Here is a 22,597-nt window from a genome sequence, read left to right as displayed (position 1 = left end):
AAGTATTGGAGCCTCAGCTTCAGGATCTGTCCTTCCAGTGAGCACTCAGGGCTGATTTCCCTAAGAATGGATAGGTTTGATCTTCTTGCAGTCCATGGGACTCTCAAGAGTCTCCTCCAGCACCAGAATTCAAAAGCATCCGTTCTTCGGCGATCAGCCTTCTTTATGGTCCAGCTCTCACTTTCAACCATCACTACTGGGAAAACCATGGCTTTAACTATACGGACCTTTGTTGGCAAGGTGATGTCTCTGCTTTTTAAGATGCCCACCCTCAAACTCCAGACCACCACCAGAAACATCATACATACATCACAGGGGGCAGTCTAAAACAGAATCCTGAGTGTGTTGTTTATCTCCTGTCTGGCAAGTTACCTGATTGCATTATCTGGGTTTTGGACACTCTTTTGTTATTATAACTACTTAATTCCTGAATCTGGGACGCGGGTGGCGCTGTGGGTAAAAGCCTCAGCGCCTAGGGCTTGCCGATCGAAAGGTCGGCAGTTCGAATCCCCGCGGCGGGGTGCGCTCCCGCTGCTCGGTCCCAGCGCCTGCCAACCTAGCAGTTCGAAAGCACCCCCGGGTGCAAGTAGATAAATAGGTACCGCTTACCAGCGGGAAGGTAAACGGCGTTCCGTGTGCTGCGCTGGCTCGCCAGATGCAGCTTTGTCACGCTGGCCACGTGACCCGGAAGTGTCTCCGGACAGCGCTGGCCCCCGGCCTATAGAGTGAGATGGGCGCACAAACCCCAGAGTCTGTCAAGACTGGCCCGTTCGGGCAGGGGTACCTTTACCTTTACCTTTAATTCCTGAATCTAGGTCACAGGTCACAGGCTCACCCTATCCACACCTTAAATGTGCCCTTAAGGCAGGATTTGTGAGCACAGAGACAATGGGGAGTTCCCCCCCCCCCAGTTCTTCCCTCCTTGCAGAGAAACATTTGGTCAGTCTGGGAGAGTCAAAATGGTTTCAGGGCTGTTTTCCTGTACTGTTTCAGACATGTGGTTTTTGTATTTATGTATGTGTTTGCCTTGTACATTTAATTTATATATTTGAGACCTTAAATTCTTGCATTGTATATTATGCTGTGACACAAGATGGTGCTGTGGAGTCCCATTTTTGCCAACCCGAATTCTCATACAAAGCCAGCAACACGTTTAACTGAATCGATTCTTTGATGCGTCTAGATCCAGCCAGAGTGAAACCAAAAGGGCAGTTTCCTCTTATCCGTAAGCCCAAGGGGTCTTTCCCTCCCTGCCCTGCCTTTCAGCTTTTCTCTCGGGACGCCCAGCTGAATTTATTTGCTCATTGTGCTTGCAACGCCGGGCCGTCGGGAGCCTTCTCAGGCCTGGCTGCTGGAGGCGAGGCGAGAGAGGCGATTCTCCTCACACCTGAAGTGTCGCAGCTATAAAGAGGGGCCCGGCCAAAGCCACACAAACTTTTGCAGAAGCTTCCTGTTTTTATTGTTTTTGCAAGTGAAGAACACGGGCTCAGGGGTGTCAAAACCAAGAAGGGCAGAAAACCAAAAGAGCAGAAAGATTGAGTCAGGCGGGCGCTTGGCTTTTTTTAAAACCGAAGGCGCCTCTAACTGAGGTTCGTAAGCAGGGACCCATGACGTCCCTGCGGTCAGCATCACCCAGAGCTGGACCGCAAAGAGCCACCTAGAACTCTGTGTTTCCACTTTCTTTTCTCTGTGCATCCATGAACAGGACCAGCCAAAGGATCTGTCGTGATGGTGACTTTATGTTGATGCCAGAAGGACAGTTCAGCTAAACTTCTGCCATCTGGGTGGAATAGATGCTGGAGTAGATGGGTGATTGGCTTGATATAGCAGAATCTTCTTATGTTACTCTGGTTCCTAGTCTGGGAGAGACCAGGGTTCAAATCCTCCCACAGGGCCATGAAGCTCACTGGTTGTGATCTTGAGAGCCAGACATTTGCTCTCAAGCTAACCTCCCTCACAGGGTGGTTGTGAGGGATATGAAAGGGGAGGGAGGAGAAGAACGATATACACCACCTTGGACCTCTTGAAGGAAAGAGTTAAATTGTTAACGGAGAAATCTGAGGGCTCCCTTGGACGAAAAACAAGGACACCGGACAGGAATACCAGAGCAAAGCAGCAGCCAGTAGGCTTGGTCTTTATTGAAGACTGTCGCGACAGGACTCCCGCCTGCCACAAGGTGGAACAAGATGGAAGCCCTGAACAAAAGAGCACCCAAATTTTTATTAGCTGCTAATCCCCATGTTACACCCGCCCCAAACTACATCACTCATACATCACGGTTACGTCACGAAAGGGGAGGTCTGGTGGCAGTAATCTGAGCATCCTGGACCCTGCCCCATGATTCCCCTTGCCCTCCACCAAACACCCATCAAGTGTAACAAAAGAGATATTTACATTTCCCTGTTTCCCAGCCAAGTTAATGACACCCTTTTCTCTTCATCTGGGTTTGTTATTTCTGGAATGGCTACCTGTCTGGCACTCAGGTATCAGGATGCCAGGGATTATCACTCAGGCAGAGGGGCTGCTGAGTAGCTGAGCTCACATGTCTATATGGATTTCTGATATTTTCCCTGTGAGCCAGTACATAGATACATTTATCAGTGAATTCTTACATTTGGTATCATGCAGCAAAGGCCCTTTGAATAGATAGGAAGAAAACTCTGATGAAGTGTTTTGTGGGGAAAAGTCACAAAAGTGATTTTGGTAGTGGGCTGCAAGTGCAAGATATCTGCTGGATGGGCCAACCCCCCCCCTCCACCTATACATAAATTCCTGCAACAAAATGTAATCATCATCATCATCATCATTGCTATTTTTCTAGAAAAAGAGGTGTCGGAGCTCACCACAAACTTCTCCCTTCTTCTCTTTGAATGGCAATGGTGCCTGCCTGAGAGGTGGCAAAGCTGAGCTCCAGTGAGCTTTGGCTGAAGGGGAAAAAAGCTCTGATGATTAATAACAACAACAATAATAATAGCTTCCCAAACACCTTGCATAAAAAAATGGAAACATGCCATAAATTATAATCTGAAGGCAATCCAGACAAATACCAAAAGCATCAAATGACCTCCAATCTATAAAATTGCAGGCAATTTTGAATGCAGGGGGGAAAACACCACCCTTGTCTTGTTGACTGGGGATGGCCTGATTGGTCAGTTTCGAATTCTGTTCGTTTCTCATTTTTCCAATCAGCTTTAAGCAATTTTATTTCCTGATAGGAGCTGCCCTGTAATAGGTCAACCTATAAACACTGCGAAACTGGTAAAGAAACAGACTGCTGGCCAATTTGGAAGGTTTATTGTTTTCCATCCACTTGGTTACAGGGCTTGCCGTGGAGCGTGGCAGATCTCTTTCCACCAACCCTCAAAAAATGTCTTTGCATGAATCAGGCTGATGCCAGAATGAGCATCTGTTACAGGTACAGCTGTACCTGCTGAACTCCCCTCTTTTGCCAGTCTGTTACATGCTCACCGGGGATGCAGGTGGCGCTGTGGGTTAAACCACAGAGCCTAGGAATTGCCAATCAGAAGGTCGGTGGTCCGATTCTCCGCGACGGGGTGAGCTCCCGTTGCTCGGTCCCTGCTCCTGCCAACCTAGCAGTTCGAAAGCACGTCAAAGTGCAAGTAGATAAATAGGAAAGGTAAACGGCGTTTCTGTGCGCTGCTCTGGTTCACCAGAAGCGGCTTAGTCATGCTGGCCACATGACCTGGAAGCTGTACGCCGGCTCCCTCAGCCAATAAAGCGAGATGAGCGCCACAACCCCACAGTCGGCCACGACTGGATCTAATGGTCAGGGGTCCCTTTACCTTTACCATTACATGCTCCCCAGTCCTGCTCTGTTTCACACTAGGCCAGCTAAAGACTACAGTTTCTCCTGCAGCCAGGGACGCCAACTATTTCCCTTGCAAGACTCCCGGACAAGGAGAAGCCAGACACTCAGCCATCAGCAATGCATCCCCAGTGGGATTTCTGCTTCTTGCTATGCTGCTTAAGGCAGAGGAGCCTTGCGGGGCGGGGAGTTGGCAACCCTACAATGTGTTCCACCTCGATCGGGAGTGAGCAGCCAGATTCTGAAAGCTGCCGACTCCCCCATCTAAGCAAACCCCACTCTTCTCTTCCTTCTCTTGTGTTATTTGTTCGATGCAAAACTTGTCTTACCTCCCTCTGACTCATAACTGTTGAAAGACCTTGACCAGCCTTCCTGCCGCCACATGTACAATTCCCCTATCTGGTGTGAATGAGCCACAAACGCAGAGCAGAGTTTTTGTCGCAAGCAATGTAGCCTTTCACGATTAAGGTGGAAAGTAAACACCGACTTCTCAAATCGGAGTCTAGCAACTAACGTTTAGCACAACGGAGGCAACAAATCCATTAAATAATTATTATTTTTTAAAATCCTCCCAAATCAGAGTCTAGCAACTAGTGCTTCTCAAAGGTCCTTCAAAGTTTTGGATTTCTTCCCTTGCGCTCCTAGTCTTCTCTTCCTCTCATCTTGGGTCTTTGCTTGGAAGTCCAGTTGGGCGTAGCAAATCCCATCCTGTTATGAAATTTGGAGGAGAGGGCTGTTAGTTGATTGACGGCTTAAATTCAACACCTTTATATCCCATGTGAGAAGCAGCCAGACCTCATGGGGACAAGACTCGTGGACATGTTTTTTGCAAGTATATAGTGTATTTTTGTACATTACGTTCACAGATTTGTTCATTTGCAGGCACACCTCCCCCTAATATATTCATTTTTGTGACTGTTGCTTGGATGGAGGAATGCAATGCAAAATTATTATTATTATTATTATTATTATTATTATTATTATTATTATTATTATTATTATTTATACCCCGCCCATCTGGCTGGGCTTCCCCAGCCACTCTGGGCGGCTTCCAAAAAAATTAAAATACTGCAATACATCAAACATTAAAAGCTTCCCTAAACAGGGCTGCCTTCAGATGTCTCCTAAAAGTCTGGTAGTTGTTGTTCTCTTTGACATCTAGTGGGAGGGCGTTCCACAGAGTGGGCGCCACCACCGAGAAGGCCCTCTGCCTGGTTCCCTGTAACTTGGCTTCAGATATACTGGACCGAGGCCATTTAGGGCTTTCAAAGTCAGCACCAACACTTTGAATTGTGCTCGGAAATGTGCTGGGAGCCAATGTAGGTCTTTCAGGACCGGTGTTATGTGGTCTCGGCGGCCACTCCCAGTCACCAGTCTAGCTGCCGCGTTTTGGATTAGTTGTAGTTTCCGGGTCACCTTCAAAGGGAGCCCCACGTAGTGCGGAGGAGTGCAAAGTTTCAAAGGATTCAAAACGGGTGGATTTGATAGCATGCAAACTGAGCTGATTTTATCCCTCATTCCTATCAGATGTGTGCCCAGATTGCACACCTAAAACTGTGTACGCCTCAAAACCTAGAGCATCTCAAAACCTATATATGTATATATATTTAAAATAGTTCCTACCTCTGTTATCCCTGAAGATGGGGGCTCGGAGATCTTGGTGTGGGAACCTTGAGGAGCAAAAAATGAATAGTAACACACAGGAAATGCACCAATCCATAAATATGAGGACTGCCCACATCCACACTGGAGAGCCAGTGTGGTGTAGTGGTTAAGAGCGGTAGTCTCGTAATCTGGGGAACCGGGTTCGCGTCTCCGCTCCTCCACATGCAGCTGCTGGGTGACCTTGGGCCAGTCACACTTCTGTGAAGTCTCTCAGCCCCACTCACCTCACAGAGTGTTTGTTGTGGGGGAGGAAGGGAAAGGAGAATGTTAGCCGCTTTGAGACTCCTTAAAGGGAGTGAAAGGCGGGATATCAAATCCAAACTCTTCTTCTTCATCATCACCCTTCTGCATTCCATATTTGAGCCTGATGGGCAAATCTGTAAATTTCCACTCTCCAAGTCCCTCATTTTCCCAACATTAAAGTCATTTCTCCACACTTCTGCAGCAATTTGCATTTTTAAAAATTATATTTAAAAAAATGCATGAATATTCATCAGCATTTTAGTGCAATTTATCCTAGTAAACACTTTCGAGATGCACTTTTTACTAATATACACTTCTTTGCAAACAATCTCCCCGATCATATTGCATCTCTGTACTTTTTCTTTCACTGATATATGCATTTTAAAAATCAGGTTTGTTTATTTCAATAGGACTACTCTGAGTAGGACTTGGTCCAATGTTTTGTGATGAGGAAAACGGCTGATTTTGTCTATTATTTTTTTTTGTTCAGTTTGTATGTCTGCTTGTTTTCAACGTTTGTGTAAAACCCTTTTTTGCTGATTAAGCAATATGTACGAATCTTGCTAACTAAAATATAAAATAAATCAGGGGGAGCAGAGGCTGCCTTGTCCACTTCAAGCGGAGAAATTCATTTTTGCCCTCTGCATAAGGAGAAACTGACATAGGGGGTATGTTTTCAGAGTATCTGAAGAAGTGTGCATGCACAAGAAGGCTTATATTGAAAACAACTCAGTTAGTCTCTAGGGTGCGACTTTATAATTTTTAAATTCTTTTAGAAGGATTATTTTAAAGACTTTCTTAGATCCTATAACTTTTCTGAAGACTTGATTCTTTTCAGAGTGTTTTTAGGTTTTTAGGTCTTTTCAACTATCTTTTTAAAGAATTGTTTTAATTTATTTTGACTACGGCAGACCAACATGGCCACCTACTTGAATAGGGGATATTGTTGATGTGATTCCCCCCCCCCGGCCCGGGGTGCGTTCCCCCATATTACCTAGCCTGGAATTGCCAAATCGGACCCAAAGGAAACTCAGGAAGATGATCAGTGATGCCAATCCTGCAACGAAAGCCAACGACACTTTGTGGGTTAAGCACTTTGCGCCATCTTCTGCCAACGAAGCTTTAGAAAGAAGAGAGAGAGAGAGGGAAAAGATTTGCTTACTCAGGAAACGCTGTTTTTGGCAAAAGACTAGAGAAGGACATAAGGAGAGCCTGGCCTGATCTAGTCCATCATTCTGTTCCCACAGTGGCCAAATGGCCCTAAGAACCTTGAAATCCAGATAGACTGCCCCTGGACCTGGAGGCTCCGTAAGAACCTAAGGATAGCCTCGGAGTTGAATCAGGTCCACTTAGTCCAGCCTCCTCTTCTCAAAGTGGCTAAGCAGATCCCCGATGGAAGTCCAAAAGCAGAACCCGAGCACAACAGCACTTGCACTACTTGTGATCAACTGGTGTTATTCAGAGGGATTCTGCCTCCGAAAGGGGGAGGAGATGCTATAAGGAAAGAAACCTGTTCCTTTTCCCTTATGGGGTATTCCAGAATCTGTATAGGTTCCCTATCAGTAGGAGAAAATAACAGAGGCCAACCAGAGTACAGTGGTACCTCGGGATAAGAACTGAATTCATTCTGGAGGTCCGTTCTTAACCTGAAACTGTTCTTAACCTGAAGCACCACTTTAGCTAATGGGGCCTCCTGCTGCCGCTGGAGCACGATTTCTGTTCTCATCCTGAAGCAAAGTTCTTAACCCAAGGTAATATTTCTGGGTTAGCAGAGTCTGTAACCTGAAGCGTCTATAACCTGAAGCATATGTAACCCGAGGTACCACTGTATACTGAGAAGCAAAGCGGCTAGTAAGCCTGATCTTTGTTCAAGGAACTGTTGCAACAGAGTCCCCACTCACCACAGGCAGGAGGGAGGAGAACCCTGAATAATGGTGTGCAAGCCCTATATAGACTCTTGAAATTGCCCTCCCTGTAGCCCAAGACCACCCCCTAAAACATCATCACAGAAGGAGGCAGAAATCCTGTCTGCCAGGATACCTGATAATGGTCACTGATTGCATTACCCAGGCAGCCTGGCCATTCTTTTGTGAAGGCAAATACTTTAGTTCCTGAATCCAGGTCACAGGCTCACTCTAGTCCTACACAAATGCACCCTTAAGACGGGATTTGCAAGCAAAAAGACAATGGGAAGGCTTTCCCCATTTGCCTCCCTTACAGCAGAGGAATATTTGAGGTCATGGGGAGAGTCAAAATGGCTTCAGGATTGCTCTCCCATACTATTTCAGACACATGGTTCATCTATTTAGATATGTGTGCATTTATGAATGTTTATTCTGTATTTGAGACCTTAAAATTCTTCTAACAGAGAACACAGGCATTGTGACAAGTCACCATTGACAACATGGCAATTTCAGTCTTTTAAGTCCAGTTCACATTTCCACATCAGATTGCAATTCTTTTTTCCCCTTAAAACCCACATGAATATTCAGCACCGTTTTAGACCAAATTTCTCCTAACGCAACTCAGTCTGTATGTTACTTTTCACTAATACAGGAGCAAGCAAACTATTGCCCACGGACCTTCCTTCAGGTGGTTTTTCGCATGTACAGTTTGACACGTGCAATTTGAATTCAGATTGTCACGCAATAAAATGCAACATATGCGGAATAAAAAAGCAACAGAAATACAAGCACAAATCACACAGACTCTAGCCCTGTGTATTACTAACCAGTCAGGAAAAAGCAAGCATTTCGGGGGCATGAATATTCAAGAGCCTTTGAGTAATTGAGCAAGTTTTGTAAAACTCTGGACATTGCTAAAAGCAGAAAAGGGCAGTCATTGGTATTATCAATGCAGGGGTTTGTTTTTTTTTTTTTTGGTTAAAATTCAGGATGGAGACAAGACCTTCCATAAGCGACATTGGTGAAAAAGGCCAGCTGATATTCTTATGTCAGGATAAAAAGATTCACTCACCTGCGTTGAACACAGCGGTTTTCTTCACGCTGGTGCTGGAAGAGTTGAACTTGACTTCACAGGTGATGTTTCCCCCAGTGTTTTGTAATTCCATGGGGAGGTGAAGGACACGGACGAAGGTTAACGACCCACTGCTGTTCTTCACCAAAAGGGTCTGGCCCTCTTGCTGGAGACCTCCTGGGATGTCCCAGGACACCTGGCATAAGTTGGACACGCCATGGACCACACAAACAAGTTGGTTCTTGAACCGGGAATCTGGGTCTTGGTTAGAGGGCTGCAAAAGCATCACCCGGGTGCTCGGAGTATAACTGTCTGAAGAGGAAAACAAAGCAAGAGAGTACAACAAGGAGACCCACCTATAGATAACAAAGGCTTCAGAATTTCATCCTGGTGTTGGGCTTTTACGCCAGGAAATCGTGGGGGTTTCAAGGGAAGCTTGTGTGACACTTCTCAGAAAAGATGCTTAGTAACTCCAGATCATGGGACGCGGGTGGCGCTGTGGGTTAAACCACAGAGCCTAGGGCTTGCCGATCAGAAGGTCGGCGGTTCGAATCCCCATGACGGGGTGAGCTCCCGTTGCTCGGTCCCTGCTCCTGCTAACCTAGCAGTTCAAAAACATGTCAAAGTGCAAGTAGAGAAACAGGTACCGCTCCGGCGGGAAGGTAAACAGCGTTTCTGTGCACTGCTCTGGTTTGCCAGAAGTGGCTTAGTCATGCTGGCCACATGACCCGGAAGCTGTACGCCGGCTCCCTCGGCCAGTAAAGCGAGATGAGCGCCGCAACCTCACAGTCGGCCACGACTGGACCTAATGGTCAGGGGTCCCTTTACCTTTAACTCCAGATCAGTGTCCTTAAAAGACAGATCACGGTCACCAAAAACACACTTCCCATGCAGTGCTCATTTGGAGACAAGATTCAGGTGTTGGTTCATAAGGAATGTGCATCGGAAACCCCGCAGCCTGGAATGTTTTACAATGCACAGGGGCGCATGCCTAGGAACCTCTCAGCCCACAAGGCAACATGGGGAAAGTTTCCTTGAGAGGAAGAACATTTCAAAACTTGCTCTGGAGGGCAACATCAACTTACTGAACTCAATAAGCTATCAATCCACCCAAATGTGGTTGCAGCCTGGCAGGGGGTCCATGCCACCTCCTTACATGAAAGCAGTGGCTAAAATTCAGCAAGAATCTTGCTTCCAGTGAATGGGATGATCCTGAGAACTGGCCCTTATTTGACTCTGCTTGAATTCAGACCCTGGTGCCTTTAACACACAGCAGCAAAGCTCCGTCAGCCCTGATCTCTTACCTCCAACAATCAGTGAAGATGTTGCAGTGCTGAAATGCAAGCCACTAAAAGATTCTTGGGCACAGAAATATTGGCCAGAATCAGAGCTCTGCACATGAAAGATCTCCAGTACGGCATTTCGACGGTTAGGATTAACTTTGCAAGCAAATCTGTCTCCGGGTTTTCTATCATTGCAACTTTTGATTAAAATCGGTATTCCATGTTCTCTTCTTTTGTACCAGATGAATGATAATGCCTGATCTTCAATATATTCTACAGAAGTGCATGAGATCTGTGCCGTCTTCCCAATATCCACAAACAGGAACCGCTGGGTTGGATGCAGGATCTGTAAGTGTGCTGGAAACACTGTGGAGCAGAAAGACCACAAGGACCGTTTATGGTTGCCATTTCTCGCTCTGGCTTTTCTTGCAAGAAGATGTTGAAGGAGACATCACACTGTTTGAGAATCCCTACACTGTCCTGCTGGAGGAGAGTCCATTCTGAAGGAAATCAGCCCTGAGTGCTCCCTGGAAGGACAGATCCTGAAGCTGAGGCTCCAGTACTTTGGCCACCTCATGAGAAAAGAAGACTCCCTGGAAAAGACCCTGATGTTGGGAAAGATGGAGGGCACAAGGAGAAGGAGACGACAGAGGACGAGATGGTTGGATAGTGTTCTTGAAGCTACCAGCATGAGTTTGACCAAACTGCGGGAGGCAGTGGAAGACAGGAGTGCCTGGCATGCTCTGGTCCAGGGAGTCACGAAGAGTCGGACACGACTAAACGACTAAACAACAACAACACTGTCCTGCAACTGAAGCCCTGGAAGCAAGTCACATGCTGAAGAAGAAAGTATTTTGCCTGAGCTGAGTGTGGAGGAACTCTCTGAGTGCATAAACATACAACCCACTGACTTTCTCATGCTTTAAGTGTTAAGAGTTTGGTAGAAGGAGCAGAATAAATGTTACCTGTTGAGGCCAGAACGATGTACGCAGCCCACAGCATTCTTGAAAGACGCAGCTGCCAGAAGCTCAAAACCCACATCGGATGTGCAGCAGCTACAGTGAGAAGGTCTAACTTGATGCCAGCTTCTTGTAGTGGACCCACCTCCTTGTGGGCGTGCCATCGAGGGAGCGGACTGGGGCAGAATCAGTCCTGGGCAGCCCACAAATGTCCCTCTTAGTATTGGAGACCTCTAAGCACTAGCAAGGCTATAGAAAGTTTTTTAATTACTGTTTTATGATTTAGATGCACAGATAATAGAACCATAGAATCATAGAACCCCCTTTTTAAAGGACAAATGCAAATAAGGAATGGGAAAGGAAATGTGGAACAGTTCTTGGAAGTATTATAACATGACATTAACCTCATTAGCTTCGCTGTCATTCCTGCATTGCCGGGGTTGGACTAGATGACCACCGGGATCCCAACCCTAGAAATCTACGATTCTGTTATTCATGAGCATGTTTTTTTGTTTCTGGTTTTTTTTAAGGTATCATATGGAGATAGCCAAAGGGAAAAGACTCTTGCCAGCATTGTTGACGCAGAAATTAAATCTCGTCACTGAATATTTATCCTGAGCCCTGTACCTTTGAAGTGTGCTGCTTTGATTTGTACATGAAATAAAATGAGGCCAAATTGCAGGTAGGCCTTTGCTTATTTCTGCTTCCGTCTTGGGAATTCTTATAGAATAGAATAGAGTTTATTATTTATATCCTGCCCATCTGGCTGGGCTTCCCCAGCCACTCTGGGCGGCTTCCAACAAAATATTAAAATACAGTGGTCTGTACCTTATCGTGCTAAAAGTTTCAACTTGGATGATAATGAAGATGAAGGTGATATTTTTCTCCTGAAGGAGCCTGGTGAGGCGACAATAGGCAGGCGTCTGAAGGAGCAGGTCTTCTGTGCCATCTAAGCCCAGCCCTGACATTAGACGTGATGAGGAACTGACCACCAGGAGCAGTTTCTGGCTGCCTTGAAGCACAGTTAGGCATTCCTGGGTACCAATTTGTTTGTTCATTATTGGCGTGTTAAGAATGAATCAGATGACTTTTGGTGGGTGTTATGAACTGCCGCGTGAATTGGTTTAAATCTGTTTTATATTTCATCATATGGGACTCTCAAGAGTCTCATCCAGCACCATAATTTGAAAGCATCAATTCTTCAGCGATCAGCCTTCTTTATGGTCCAGCTCTCACTTCCATACATCACTAATGGGAAAACCATAGCTTTAACTATACGGACCTTTGTCGGCAAGGTGATGTCTCTGCTTTTTAAGATGCTGTCTAGGTTTGTCATTGCTTTTCTCCCAAGAAGCAGGCATCTTTTAATTTCGTGGCTGCTGTCACCATCTGCAGTGATCACGGAGCCCAAGAAAGAAAATTTCTCACGGCCTCCATTTCTTCCACTTCTATTTGACTAAACAACTATACAACAAAAACAAATATTTTTCCTCTCAGAAAATTTGGCTTGTTTACCCCTCCATTTATCACATGTTGGTGTATGTTTGTGTAGGTAAACCAGCTTGGGAAATTTATGCTTTAAATATGCCTGTGCAGATCAAAATCATTACTGTATTTTTCGCCCTATAAGACGCACCAGACCATAAGATGCACCTAGTTTTTGGAGGAAGAAAACAAGAAAACAATATTCTGAATCCCAGAAGCCAGAACAGCAAGAGGGATCGCTGTGCAGTGAAAGCAGCGATCCCTCTTGCTGTTCTGGCTTCTGGGATAGCTGCGCAGCCTGCATTCGCTCCATAAGACATGCAAACATTTCCCCTTACTTTTTAGGAGGGAAAAAGTGAGTCTTATAGAGCAAAAAATACGGTAAATGGTATTCCTATGCTTTGTGGAAAATGGTTATCTCCCCCAGCCCCCATTTTCTTCCCTAAAATTTATGCATCACTTGAACCATTATGTGGTACTCTGTCCTGAGCTCATCTTCCTGCATGCTGAAAGCATATTTGCCACCTTTCTCTCAATCCCCCAGAAGTTGCGGGTGAAATTAGTTCTCCTCTTTTTCCCAAAATCTTCCTGCTTCTGTGGCTTCAAAGCAAAGGTGCTGAAGTCTGCCCTTGTGAGTCTTGTGTGGGGGACCCCGTGCAAGTCAGAGGCGGCTTTCGTTTCCCAACCTTTGACTTTCTAACCCACGGAAATTGGCAGGAAATTGAGAGACGTACGTCACACGCAGCACTAGGCTGGAGGAGAGAGCCATTGAACCAGCAGGCCTGCTTTCAATTTCAGCACCTGAAGATGTCTCTCTCACACTTCCTCGGGCTCCTTCTATTTTATCTGCTGAGTACGTATCTTTATTATCTATAATATGATTTTTATTAAGAATAACATGAAACAATGCAAGCAACAAATAATGGAACAATTATAAATATTGTACAATAGCACCTTACAGACCAACTCAGTTTGTTCTGGGTATAAGCTTTCCCTTAAAGAGGGCATGTATTGCGGTGAGACCTGGAAAACCAACACCTTGTGGGTGGGTACGATTGGTCAGCCACAACACCGGATTGGTAGGTCCCTCATAGCTGGGTGCAATCTGACCAATGGGACGCAGTCCAAATGGTTCGAGGGACCTATTTATGCCCTTGCACATGACCCAGAGCTTCCTCTTTTGGCGCGTGCATTCAGAACACCCACCCACCTCTCCCTACTTTTAGGGCTTTGTGCTTGACCTTGCTATGCCATCTGTGTCGTCTGTCGTTGGGACAGGGGCATGGCAGAAATTTTCCCCACTTGGCTGATTGGCTGTTGCCATTTGGGTTTCGCCTGCCGCGTAGCAAATCGTCACACCTTGGGGTGGAGCAAATAGTATTTCCTCTTCCTCTCGCCCTAACTTCCTGTCTCTCTTTTCATCCAGCCAAGTGCCTGTGTTATGTACTGAGTTGAATAGGATCCAAAAGGCAGCAGTCTGATTGGTGCTAGAACAATAGGGTCCAGAATGCAGCAGTCTGATTGGTCCACAGGAGCCACCCAATCCAGCTCCAGGTGGAAGTGAATCCGCAAAAAGATTGGCCTACAGGTGAATCCTGGAATTAGCCAATCACGTGGGGCCCATTGTGTAAATAACGTATATAAAGCAGACATTCTGGGGGAACTTCCATTCCTCCTCACCACTACAAGCTGAATAAAGAGCATGAAATCCACTCTCGACTCTGAGTATATTTCAGCCTGGAATGCCTGAAATCCACTCAGAGATTGGAGCGGCACATAAGACTATCTTTCTCAACATTCTTTCAGGTGCTTTGAGGCGGAGTCTTTTTGTCGCCATGCCATCCTCCTCAGAGCAGGCTCAGTTGAACCATGCCGCCCCCCTTCCCTGTGTCTTCTTAGATGTTGACCCCAAGGGGGATTTCAACGCCTGGAATACGAGTGGGGAAACATCTCAGGACCAGAATTACATTACCATGGCAAACAGAAATGGAGACTTCAGTATCTGGAGTGTGAAGCTGATTCCTCCAACACAGGTGCCTGATACCTGTTCAGAGAAGAGAAATGTTGGTTCTCCAGCAGGTATAAACACAGTGTCAACCAGCCCAAGTAGATTTGCACTGAATAAGCTCTTCAATGGGGCAGGAGAGAGTGTCAGGCGAAAGCAAAGAGGGGGAGAAGCAGGGAACAAATATGACCCCGACTTTTGTACGGGAATCTACATCCCACCCAGCAGAGGTTTCTCTTTCATCCAGGTGTGAGAAACCTTTGCCTCTCCTGATGTTGCTGAGCTCTCATCACCCCTGGCAAGCGTGTGAAGGGCCAGGGAGATTGGGGATTCTGGTTGAGAAGCATTTGTAGGGCCAAAGATTCCCCATCCTTGACACAGATGCACGCTCACCCCTCTCCATCCTCGATCCAGGCAAGCAGGAGGAGGCAGCGCCACTGGTCCCATATCCATTCCAGCTGCTGTAGATGTGTCTATCCGTCAGGAGTGGGCCAGCAATAAATCACACGGCATTAAGTGAAGTTAACTCTTTGGTAGAAGTGGGCCAGCAATAAATCACACGGCGTTAAGTGAAGTTAAGTCTTTGGTAGAAGTGGGCCAGCAATAAATCACACGGCATTAAGTGAAGTTAACTCTTTAGTGGAAGTGGGCCAGCAATAAATCACACGGCGTTAAGTGAAGTTAACTCTTTGGTAGAAGTGGGCCAGCAATAAATCACACGGCGTTAAGTGAAGTTAAGTCTTTGGTAGAAGTGGGCCAGCAATAAATCACACGGCGTTAAGTGAAGTTAACTCTTTAGTGGAAGTGGGCCAGCAATAAATCACACGGCGTTAAGTGAAGTTAACACTTTAGTAGAAGTGGGCCAGCAATAAATCACACAGCATTAAGCGAAGTTAACTCTTTAGTAGAAGAGACAAGGTCTCCTCAGGAGTGCCAGGCCTTGTGAGCACAGCAACGCTTCTCTGCAGGTCTTGCCCCTAGGAGGCAGTTGCCGAGGCTGAAGGTCCCTGCCTTCCCACAGCTGCCTAAGCCTCCTCCTTCTCCAAGTCCTCCCCAAGCAATCTGAGACTATGCCAGTATGCCTGCCTTTGTTCTTCCCACTTCATACCTCTCCTGGTCATTGGAGACCAGCGGGGAAGGGAGCTTGTTGCAGCAGGAAGGGCAGATTTCTTCACCAGCCTGCCTCATCTCTGCCTCTTGGCCTCCCTCCTGTTCCGGGTTCTGATTCTGGACTGCTCTCCGCCACAGAGGCCTGATGTTCCCCACCTTTAACCTAGTGGGGTTGTCTCAATTTTCTGAGCAACACGGATGAACCACGGATGTTTAGGGAAGCTTTTAATGTTTAATAGATTATTGTATTTTAATATTCTGTTGGAAGCTGTCCAGAGTGACGGGGTATACATAATAAATTATTATTATTAATTATTATTATAATTCTGGTGGTGAGTCTGCTCAGGAAACAGAGAGGAGACGTCTGTTTACAGGGTTGCCATATTTCGAAAAGTAAAAAACCAGGGCCTCCTGAAAGTTGTTTGGGAAGACCCCAAAATTGTCTGGGAAAATCCAGGCGCATGGCAACCCCGGTTTCCTAAAGTTTCCTCTGGTCATCCCAGGACAGGCAGCACCCCAGTCTTGTTGCTTTTAGGTAGCTAAGAGGACATTATTTTGGATGCTTTAGTTGAGATTCCTGCATTGCATTGGTCTAGATGACCCCATGGGTACCTTCCAGCTCTGCAGTTCTGTGATTCTATGAAATGGAGAGTCTTTGCTTAACATTGTTCTCTGCCAATGGCCGGTCTAGTTGCTGACCCATTTCCCTCTCCTTCTCATTGACAGAAAACTGCGTCTCCATACTATATTTTGGGGTGCCCTGCGTTGTCGCCATCATCCTCCTGATCCCGCTCTCAGCCCTATTCTTCAGAAAACTTCTTCACACAGGTAATCCTTTTGTAAGATAAACTGTGGTCGTTATTCAAGGGGCCGTGAGGCACACTGGGAGCTGGGAGCAGCTTCTGAGTAGACCAATAAAACGTCCCTTCTTTTTTCCTTCCTCACAGGGAATGTAGAGAAACCAGGAAACCAAATACTCATGAGGGAGATCCCACAGGTAAACTCTGGCTTTGTGTACTGAAATTTCAGAAAGATGTGTGTTCCTGTATTTTGCAGGAGGGTTTGGAAGGAACCAGTCCTAATTTTGGACAACCCAGGAACCCAGGAGGCAGATAGGCAGACACACAGAGAAAGCATACCGGTAGTGGCAATTTTGGCAATTTCTGGGAAAAATAGCTCTAAAACCTCTTTTTTTATTTTGCAAAATAAAAATGAACAACTCTTCTGTCCAGATTTTCTGAAATATGGCAACCCTAGGTAGTACAGAAGTGTGGGTTGCATTTGAATGAGGATTTTTGGATGTGAAAAGGCTTGTGAATGATCGCCTCTGGTGAGGGGAAATGGTATTCAGGTGACCAGGCATTGAAGCTTTCCTGAACTGAAAGAGAGTTTAAATGTGGTTTGCAAGCTGCCCAGGAAATGTTTATTGATGATGGGTAATGATTAAGGGTGGTGGTGGTTGAGACCACTCGGAGTAGAATTCTCTTGGATACAAATTATTATTAATTAACATAATCATCATTATTATTAGGCCTTTGATATTCAACAAATGCTAAAGTGAGGAACAGGACAGGTAAGCTTATGGTCTGCCAGTGACCATAAACACTTTTACTAGGCTGTAATGCTCTACTTTGAATATATCCTTCTCTGTAAGTAACTTTCTGGTAGAAACTACCTAAGGTAACTAAAAAGTTTTTTGTTGTTTTCCCCCCAAAATTACCATTTTTTTCCAACACCCATTCATGCAAAAGAGATAAACATTCTAGTAAAAACATCAAAAGTTCGTTTGATTTTACAGATGTGGGAAATCAACTTTTACAACGTGTGAGCAGCCTATAACTGCTCTGCTTCCTTCCCCTTCCAGACAGAGTACGCAGAGCTACGTTGCAGCAAATGAAATCTGGATCAAACTGGAGCAATGAAGAAAGAAAAGCAAAACCGAGACTTTCATAGAATTGCAGTGTTGCAATCCCAAAGGGCCACCTACTCCGACCCAACTTTGATATCTTTTAACTTGCTGAACATAGATACTTGTATTAAATATTTTCCCCCTTCTTTGGCGATCACTCGTAGCCGAGTAAGATTGTCTTCCATAAACATGGTTTTAACAATGGGTCCGTAAGTGACTGTGGAGGCCAATTCTGGATCCACACATCCTTCCACAGTGGGGACGTTGGTTTCCAGGCAGGAGTTGATCACGGTGTGGATTTGCCAAGCGTGCCTTCCTCTTAGGACATTTCTCCCTTGCGTCCTGAGTTCGAGTGTCTTCAAAGCCCATGACACCTTTGGTAAAGGCTGTTCTCCAACTGGAGCGCTCGCAGGCCAGTGTTTCCCAGTTGTCAGTGTTTATACTACATTTTTAAAGATTTGCCCTGAGACAGTCTTTAAACCTCTTTTGTTGACCACCAGCATTACGCCAGCCATTTTTCCTCGCCGGAAGTCCCCACATGATGTGTTGCGCACAAGATAAATCATATGGGGACTTCCGGCGAGGAAAAATGGCGGGTGCCACAGCAGCAAGCAGCGAGCAGCTTCTGAAGCCAGCCAGAGCCAACTGCGCTACCAGGCTGGCTCCGGGCTGCTGACTGACGCTGACGCCGCCACTGCCAAAAGGGAACCAGGGACATCCGGCAGCACAGATCAAAGGGGGAAGGCTAGGGAGTCACGGGCAGGTGGCACGCCATTGCCCAGGAGGGGTGCAAGGCACGCGGTTTCTCTGCCGAGCAAGGTGCAAAGCCCTTCTTTCGCACCCTGTGAAACATAAATGCGCAGAGTTTTTTAAAAAACTGGGCAACGGCGCGCTGCCCGCCTATGACTGCCAAGCCTCACCCGATCTCCTGCCCCCTTCCCTGTTAGGTACTGAGTTGAATAGGAACTGCAGCAGTCTGATTGGTCCTAGAACAATAGGATCCAAATTGCAGCAGTCTGATTGGTCCTAGAACAATAGGATCCAAATTGCAGCAGTCTGATTGGTCCTAGAACAATGCAGCAGTATGATTGGTTGGCAGGAACCACCCAATCCTGCTGCAGATAGAATTGAATCCACAACCTGAATGTCTTACAGTAGAATTCCGGGATTAGCCAATCATGTGCAGCCCATTGTGTAAATAATGTATATAAAGCAGATACTGTGAGGGGACATTCATTCATTCCTCCTCACCACTATGAGCTGAATAAAGAGCATGAAATCACTTTGCGACTCTGAGTATATTTCATTCCCCCTTTGTTTTGACTGATCGGGGGAGGCTCGGGAGTTTCTGGCAGACGGCCATTGCTTGGTTTTTTAAAACTGCGCATTTATGTTTCACAGGGTGCGGAAGAAGGGCTTTGCACCTTTATACAATATGCATGTGTGCTTGGGCCCAGGGTCTTTTGCCTCACCATCCCCACTACTGACTCCCTGTTGTTACCCAGCTTAAAAATAAAAAATAAAAAAGTGTCCCTGGATACATTGAAAAATATCTGGTAACCCTAGTTTAAGGCTGCTTCTTGTGAGCCTAAAACAGGGAAGACTTTAGCAGCACAGACAGCGGCTCCACACCCTTTCCTGTGAGCAGAAAAGCCCCAAGTGCAGCAAGACTGGTTCAGACCCAAAGACCACAAACGGTGTTTGGACCCTCACCGTAACAAATGTGGTCAAACAGCCTCGAGCCCCTTCACCCTCTGACATGCGTTAAGGCAATTATTGTGGCTTCTTCTGATACCCGCTGTGCAAGTGATAGCATCTCTTGTTTGCTCATCTTGGTCACAGGCTGCTGAGGGGTAGAAAACTGTTGTATGTTTGCTTTTGCCTCCTTCTGGTCCTCTCTGCCTGGGAACCACTCTGCCCTGACGATTCGTATGGCCAAATCTGGGAGTAGTTCCAACGCCAAGGGTGACCAGGGTTGGGCGTTTGCTGAGAGCCCACAATCCAGCAGGGCCCCTGGGTTGAGGAGGCAGGCCCGAAGAAGGAGGCTGCCTTGGCCTAAACTTCCGGAGGAAAGATTCGAACTCGGGTCTCCGTTTCCGCCAGATGTTTGAATGCCGAAATCCAAGCGATAAATGAGCAGGGCAAGGTTTAAAGGCACAGCGGGTGAATTGCACAGCGAAGCGCAAATTGGGATGTTGATAGAATCACAGAGCCGTGGGGTTCGAAAAGGACCCCTCCAATGTAGGAATCACAGCAAAATCATCCCTGACAGGCACACAGTGGCGTAGCGTGGGGGTGCAGGGGGTGCCGGCTGCACCGGGCACAACATCTGGGGGGGCGCGCTCGCACTCACAGCTCTCTGCCCCTACCTGGGTCACTCACTCTCTCACACTGCAGTGTTGGCTGTGTGAATCCGATCCGAGCCGCCGGGTCGCCGCCCACTGTGGAGGGGGTGGGTGCCAGGCGTGCGGTGCGGAGAGAGAGCGAGGGACTATCTGGGGGAGGGACAGTGCAGCGGCCGCCCAGCGCAGCGCTGAGCGCGGGAGAGAACCACACCAGACCAGACCAGGCAGCAGAAAGAAGAAGCTGGCAGCGGCGGCAGGTTAGGGGTTAGGGGGCGCAAATTACTTGCCGTGCCCCGGGTGCTGACAACCCACGCTACGCCGCTGCAGGCACACCACCTTGGGCTCGTTGGAGGAAAAGGTGGGATAAAAAATTTAATAAAGTAAAAACAGTGAATAATAAAATTCTTTATTTTATTGTGGAAACGCAGTTTTCCTGAGGAACTTAAATGCAAAGAGCAAATACTAAGTTCCTGAATCCAGGTCACAGGCTCATCCTATTGATACACAAATGCACCCTTTAAGACAGGATTTGTGAGCAAAGAAACAATGGGGAGGTTTTCCCCTTTCCTTCATCAGCTGCAGAGAAGAGTCGAAATGGCTTCAGGGTTGCTCTCCTGTACTATTTCAGACACGTGGTTTATATATTTACGTATGTGTTTGCCTTGTACATTTATGAATGTGATATATATATATATATATATATGCTTTCGTAGATTTTCACGGGTATAGGAATGCAGGTTTTGGTGTCTTCGGGTGTCTTCCCGTGTAAGAGTCGGGGTGTCTGGGCGACGTTTCGACGAGGTCTCACTCGTCATCTTCATGAAGATGACGAGTGAGACCTCGTCGAAACGTCGCCCAGACACCCCGACTCTTACACGGGAAGACACCCGAAGACACCAAAACCTGCATATATATATATATATATATATGCTTTCGTAGATTTTCACGGGTACAGGAATGCAGGTTTTGGTGTCTTCGGGTGTCTTCCCGTGTAAGAGTCGGGGTGTCTGTGCGACGTTTCGACGAGGTCTCACTCGTCATCTTCAGGCTGGTGCTTTCGGCTTCTTGTTACTGGAACAGAGCAGAATCTGGTATTTGCTTTCGTAGATTTTCACGGGTACAGGAATGCAGGTTTTGGTGTCTTCGGGTGTCTTCCCGTGTAAGAGTCGGGGTGTCTGTGCGACGTTTCGACGAGGTCTCACTCGTCATCTTCAGGCTGGTGCTTTCGGCTTCTTGTTACTGGAACAGAGCAGAATCTGGTATATATATATATATATATATATGCAGGTTTTGGTGTCTTCGGGTGTCTTCCCGTGTAAGAGTCGGGGTGTCTGTGCGACGTTTCGACGAGGTCTCACTCGTCATCTTCAGGCTGGTGCTTTCGGCTTCTTGTTACTGGAACAGAGCAGAGTCTGGTGTTTGAGTTCCTATAAATACTGTTGAGGGGTGTGGTGTATAGCCTCCAACGTTCTGGGCAAAGAGGAAGTTCCTAGATTAGTGTGCCTTTTCTTCTTTTGTTCCTTAATTACTTGAGGGATATCTTGGGTGATTTCATGAGTGATATTCTGAATATCACTGGGTGGGTCATTAAGTGTAGATTAGTTGCTAAAGCTTTCGTGTCTTGACCTCTTGAGCTTGTGAAGAGTTTTTCTGAGAAGATGGCTGTGCTGCATTTAGTTGTGCTCTGGCTTGGCTTCGTGTATAGGGGCGAGCTATGGTTTTGTGCCTTGTGCCAGCCAGATCTGTGTAGGGATTGCAGGGGGGTGCAGCATCCGGAGGTGCCACTATAGTTTGGCTACTGGATGGAGTCTGTAATATGTCTGTGGAGAGGGTCTGGGTTTGGGTCTGGTGTGGTTGATTGGTGACGGCGTTCTGTGTGCCTCTGGTTCTGGTGTCGGTTTTTATGGGGAGGGCTAATTTCCAGATGTCTGGCAGGCGGGACGTGTCGTCACGCTTGTTCATGTTGTGAGGGTGTTTCTCTATCTCGATGGCTTCCATGATTATTCTCTTGTGGTGATGTTCCATGTTAAAGAGCAATTTGGAATCTGCAAAATTAATTTCATGTCCTGTTTCTTTCATGTGTTGGAAAAGAGAGGAAGTTTTTTCTTCTTTTTTGACGGCATTCTTGTGTTCTGCGATACGTGCATTTATTCGTCTGTTTGTTTGTCCAATGTACGTGGCTGGGCAGACTTTGCAGGGTATTTCATAGACCCCTTGGTTTTCCAGCTGGATTTTGTCTTTTGGGTTTCTGAGGATATTGGCTATTTTTTGGTTGGTGCAGAAGGCTGTTTTGATATTGTGTTTATGGAGGATTTTGCTGATTTTGTCTGTAGTGTTTCCCCCCAAAAACCAAGACACAGAAGAAAACAATGGCATGGCCCTCCTTCCTTATATCAAGGGCACTACAGACAAAATCAGCAAAATCCTCCATAAACACAATATCAAAACAGCCTTCTGCACCAACCAAAAAATAGCCAATATCCTCAGAAACCCAAAAGACAAAATCCAGCTGGAAAACCAAGGGGTCTATGAAATACCCTGCAAAGTCTGCCCAGCCACGTACATTGGACAAACAAACAGACGAATAAATGCACGTATCGCAGAACACAAGAATGCCGTCAAAAAAGAAGAAAAAACTTCCTCTCTTTTCCAACACATGAAAGAAACAGGACATGAAATTAATTTTGCAGATTCCAAATTGCTCTTTAACATGGAACATCACCACAAGAGAATAATCATGGAAGCCATCGAGATAGAGAAACACCCTCACAACATGAACAAGCGTGACGAC

The 22,597-nt window shown here is 46.5% G+C and overlaps 1 protein-coding gene and 2 long non-coding RNA genes across 4 annotated transcripts in view; 1 reads left to right on the top strand and 2 right to left on the bottom strand.

Annotated features, from left to right (window-relative positions):
• Nucleotides 1–17,613, top strand: part of LOC309520569 (immunoglobulin lambda-1 light chain-like) — a 31,372-nt gene extending 13,759 nt beyond the window's left edge. For both annotated transcript variants that reach the window (XM_082202511.1, XM_082202512.1), the window contains exons 5-6: nt 16,500–16,549; nt 17,417–17,613. In XM_082202511.1, the coding sequence (XP_082058637.1) occupies nt 16,500–16,549; nt 17,417–17,449 (83 nt within the window). In that variant the 3' untranslated portion in view covers nt 17,450–17,613. The remainder of the gene's footprint in view (nt 1–16,499; nt 16,550–17,416) is intronic.
• On the bottom strand, nt 4,389–6,842 carry LOC309520781. The gene is made up of 3 exons (XR_014214414.1): nt 6,729–6,842; nt 5,450–5,496; nt 4,389–4,534 (listed from the first exon to the last, which is right to left on the bottom strand). It is a non-coding gene; the product is annotated as an uncharacterized lncRNA (long non-coding RNA).
• The window catches only part of LOC309520740, a 22,664-nt gene continuing 8,785 nt past the window's right edge, over nt 8,719–22,597 (bottom strand). Inside the window, exons 3-4 of the long non-coding RNA XR_014214361.1 lie at nt 10,015–10,359; nt 8,719–9,022 (exon numbers count right to left, since the gene is read on the bottom strand). This is a non-coding gene — a long non-coding RNA (uncharacterized lncRNA). The remainder of the gene's footprint in view (nt 9,023–10,014; nt 10,360–22,597) is intronic.

The sequence above is a fragment of the Podarcis vaucheri genome (genome assembly GCF_965113315.1).
Source record: "Podarcis vaucheri genome assembly, chromosome: 16".
In the NCBI taxonomy this organism is placed as follows: Eukaryota; Metazoa; Chordata; class Lepidosauria; order Squamata; family Lacertidae; genus Podarcis; species Podarcis vaucheri.
The sequence above is the reverse complement of the archived record's forward strand: the minus strand, read 5'-3'. Positions and strand labels throughout refer to the sequence as shown.